This window comes from Alosa sapidissima, chromosome 14 (genome assembly GCF_018492685.1).
Source record: "Alosa sapidissima isolate fAloSap1 chromosome 14, fAloSap1.pri, whole genome shotgun sequence".
NCBI lineage: Eukaryota > Metazoa > Chordata > Actinopteri > Clupeiformes > Clupeidae > Alosa > Alosa sapidissima.
In genome coordinates, this window is record NC_055970.1 from 1,362,501 (window position 1) to 1,365,000 (window position 2,500).

General features: G+C 52.8%; 1 protein-coding gene across 1 annotated transcript in view; it reads right to left on the reverse strand.

The window, feature by feature from the left end:
• Positions 1-2,500, reverse strand: part of cdh11 (cadherin 11, type 2, OB-cadherin (osteoblast)) — a 16,891-nt gene that overhangs the window by 9,556 nt on the left and 4,835 nt on the right. Inside the window, 2 exon segments of the mRNA XM_042062204.1 lie at positions 1,106-1,221; positions 1,224-1,291. Coding sequence (XP_041918138.1) covers positions 1,106-1,221; positions 1,224-1,291 — 184 coding nt within the window.

Here is a 2,500-nt window from a genome sequence, read left to right on the forward strand (position 1 = left end):
TCCTCACCACATCATTTTCCATATGTTTACTTTGTCTGCTCAGGAGGCGATGCTGAATATGTACAGGAAACTCAAAGATAGAGAAGTGACCTTCAGGTAAAAAAAAGGCAGGAAAAAACAACTGCAAGCTTGGGTCATAAATGATAAAACCACCAGGGGTCGCTGTTTGGGTTTTTTCCTTAATGACCCGGGCCGGATGGGGATTTGCTGTTTGCCGAAGCCAACTCCGACTACGAACCACCAACAGGCTGCTGAGGACACAGACAGTCCCTGAGCCCCAGGACCTGCGCAGACACCTCCCTGGGACGGGCCCTGTGCCCCAGGACCTGCGCAGACACCTCCCTGGGACGGGCCCTGAGCAAAAGCTGCAGGCCCAGCCGGAGCAACGGTGAACAGGGGCTGCCCTTGAGGCTGCAGGTGGGACAGGGGTGTGTGGGGGGAGTCAGTGAGGGGGTCTGGGGAGAGAGGGAGGAGAGAGGGAGGAGAGAGAGAAAGAAAGAGAGAGAGAGAGAGAGAGAGAGAGAGAGAGAGAGAGAGAGAGAGAAGGAAAAGAGTGTGTAGAGACCCCAGAGTCGTCCATGAAAGTCAATGCTCATCCCAGACAAAATAAGATGCCCTGGCAGAGTCATTGCAATCACAGAGTGGAACGGTGAAAAATCATTCCCCATGCTCCCTGCAGAGCCTCTCTCACACACACACACACACACACACACACACACCCACACGCATGCACACGCGCACACACACAACACACACACACACACACACACACACACACACACACACACATATGTATATACACTCTCATATAGGCACAAGCTCCATCCCTCTCTCTGGCTAGCTGTCTCTGCATATACTCTCACAGACATGTGTGGAGGCAGACACACCACCATCCCACATCCACACATTCAATTACAATTCCATTCCGCGCGAAACGCAGACCTGACCTTCTCCTCTAGCAACTCTATCTGACTCAAACACCTTTCCAAGATCCACACACACACGCACACACACACAGACACACACCACACACACACACACACACACACACACAACACACACACTAATATTCCCAGCTGGATCCTCCTCATCGCTCTGTGTTTACCTTTTTCAGCTTGATGACGGCCTCCTGTGTCTCGGAGTCCTTGTTGATCTCCAGCACGCCCATGCCGTCCCCCTCCAGGAAGCGGTACTCCACCATGCCGTTCTCACCCATGTCCGGTCCTTGGCCTTCAGCCGGCCCACCTCCTCCCCTGGGACCTTGTCCTCCGACACAGCCATGGTGTACACGCCTGGGTTGGGGGAACAGAGAGAGAGAGAGAGAGAAAAGAGAGAGAGAGAGAGAGAGAGAGAGAGAGGAGAGAGAGAGAGAGAGAGAGAGAGAGGAGAGAGAGGAGAGAGAGAGAGAGAGAGAGAGAGGAGGAGAGAGAGAGAGGAGAGAGAGAGAGAGGTGAGAGGAGGGGAAAGAAAGGGGGGCGGTTGAGTTGATGGCTGAGTCTTTGAGTGAGAAATCCCTAAAGAGTTTCCTCCTCGAATGAGAAATCCCAAAGAGCCCCACTGTAAGGACCATGAGGGTTAGAGTGAGGCCTACAGACAGGAAGGAAGTGAGCTATCCCTGTGGAACTCATGGGTCATGTGTCTCCGTCTGATGCTTAAAAGCCAGTGGGAATGTATGGATGTGCGAGGTGGGATGGAGGAAGACTGCTGTCGGTCTCCTGGTATGGTTCAGTCCCGACTGTAACCTGTCGGTCTCCATGGGAATTCGTGTTCGCATATTTTATCAGGATGTGTCTGTCCGAGTCAGTGCCTGTATGTGTATGTGTCTGTCATGTGGGACATGTGTAGGACAACGGATATGCTTCCGTTGTGTGGTGTGGTGTGTGTGTGTGTGTGTGTGTGTGGGCCTGTCTGTCTGCTGCATGTGTACTTTTGGAGTTGGGTGTGCGCGGTGTGGCGAGCTAGCAGACACCTGCCCGTGACCGAGGCAGAACAGAAGGACCATATGGCTCTCCCGCCCCTCCCCACACTCAGGCCAACGGCTTCAGCTGCATTAAAAATAACTCCCACACAAGCGGAAGCCATTGGAACGGGTGGGAGAGGGTAGGAAGGAAAGAGAGAGGGGAGAGAGGGAGAGAGGGAGAGAGGGAGTGAGGGAGCGAGGGAGAGAGGGGAGAGAGGGAGCGAGGGAGAGAGGGAGCGAGGGAGAGAGGGAGCGAGGGAGCAAGACAAAGAGAGATGATACTGTAGAAGGTACATAAGAGGCTGTTGAAATGCTGAGAGACTGGAGAGAAACGAGAGAGGGAAGTGGAAAACCAAGAACAGAAAAAAGAAACTAACGAGCCGGGAACCTACTCAAGCACAGCTGAGCCAAGAGTGCCTCCATCTTATGAGAGAAATGGTCTAAAGTAAGAGCTGAGAGGGAGGAAAAAAACACATGTAGGTCTGCTAGTCATTCATTTCCATTTTCAAAGGGTAATCACTGGTGTGCTCTCAAATGAAA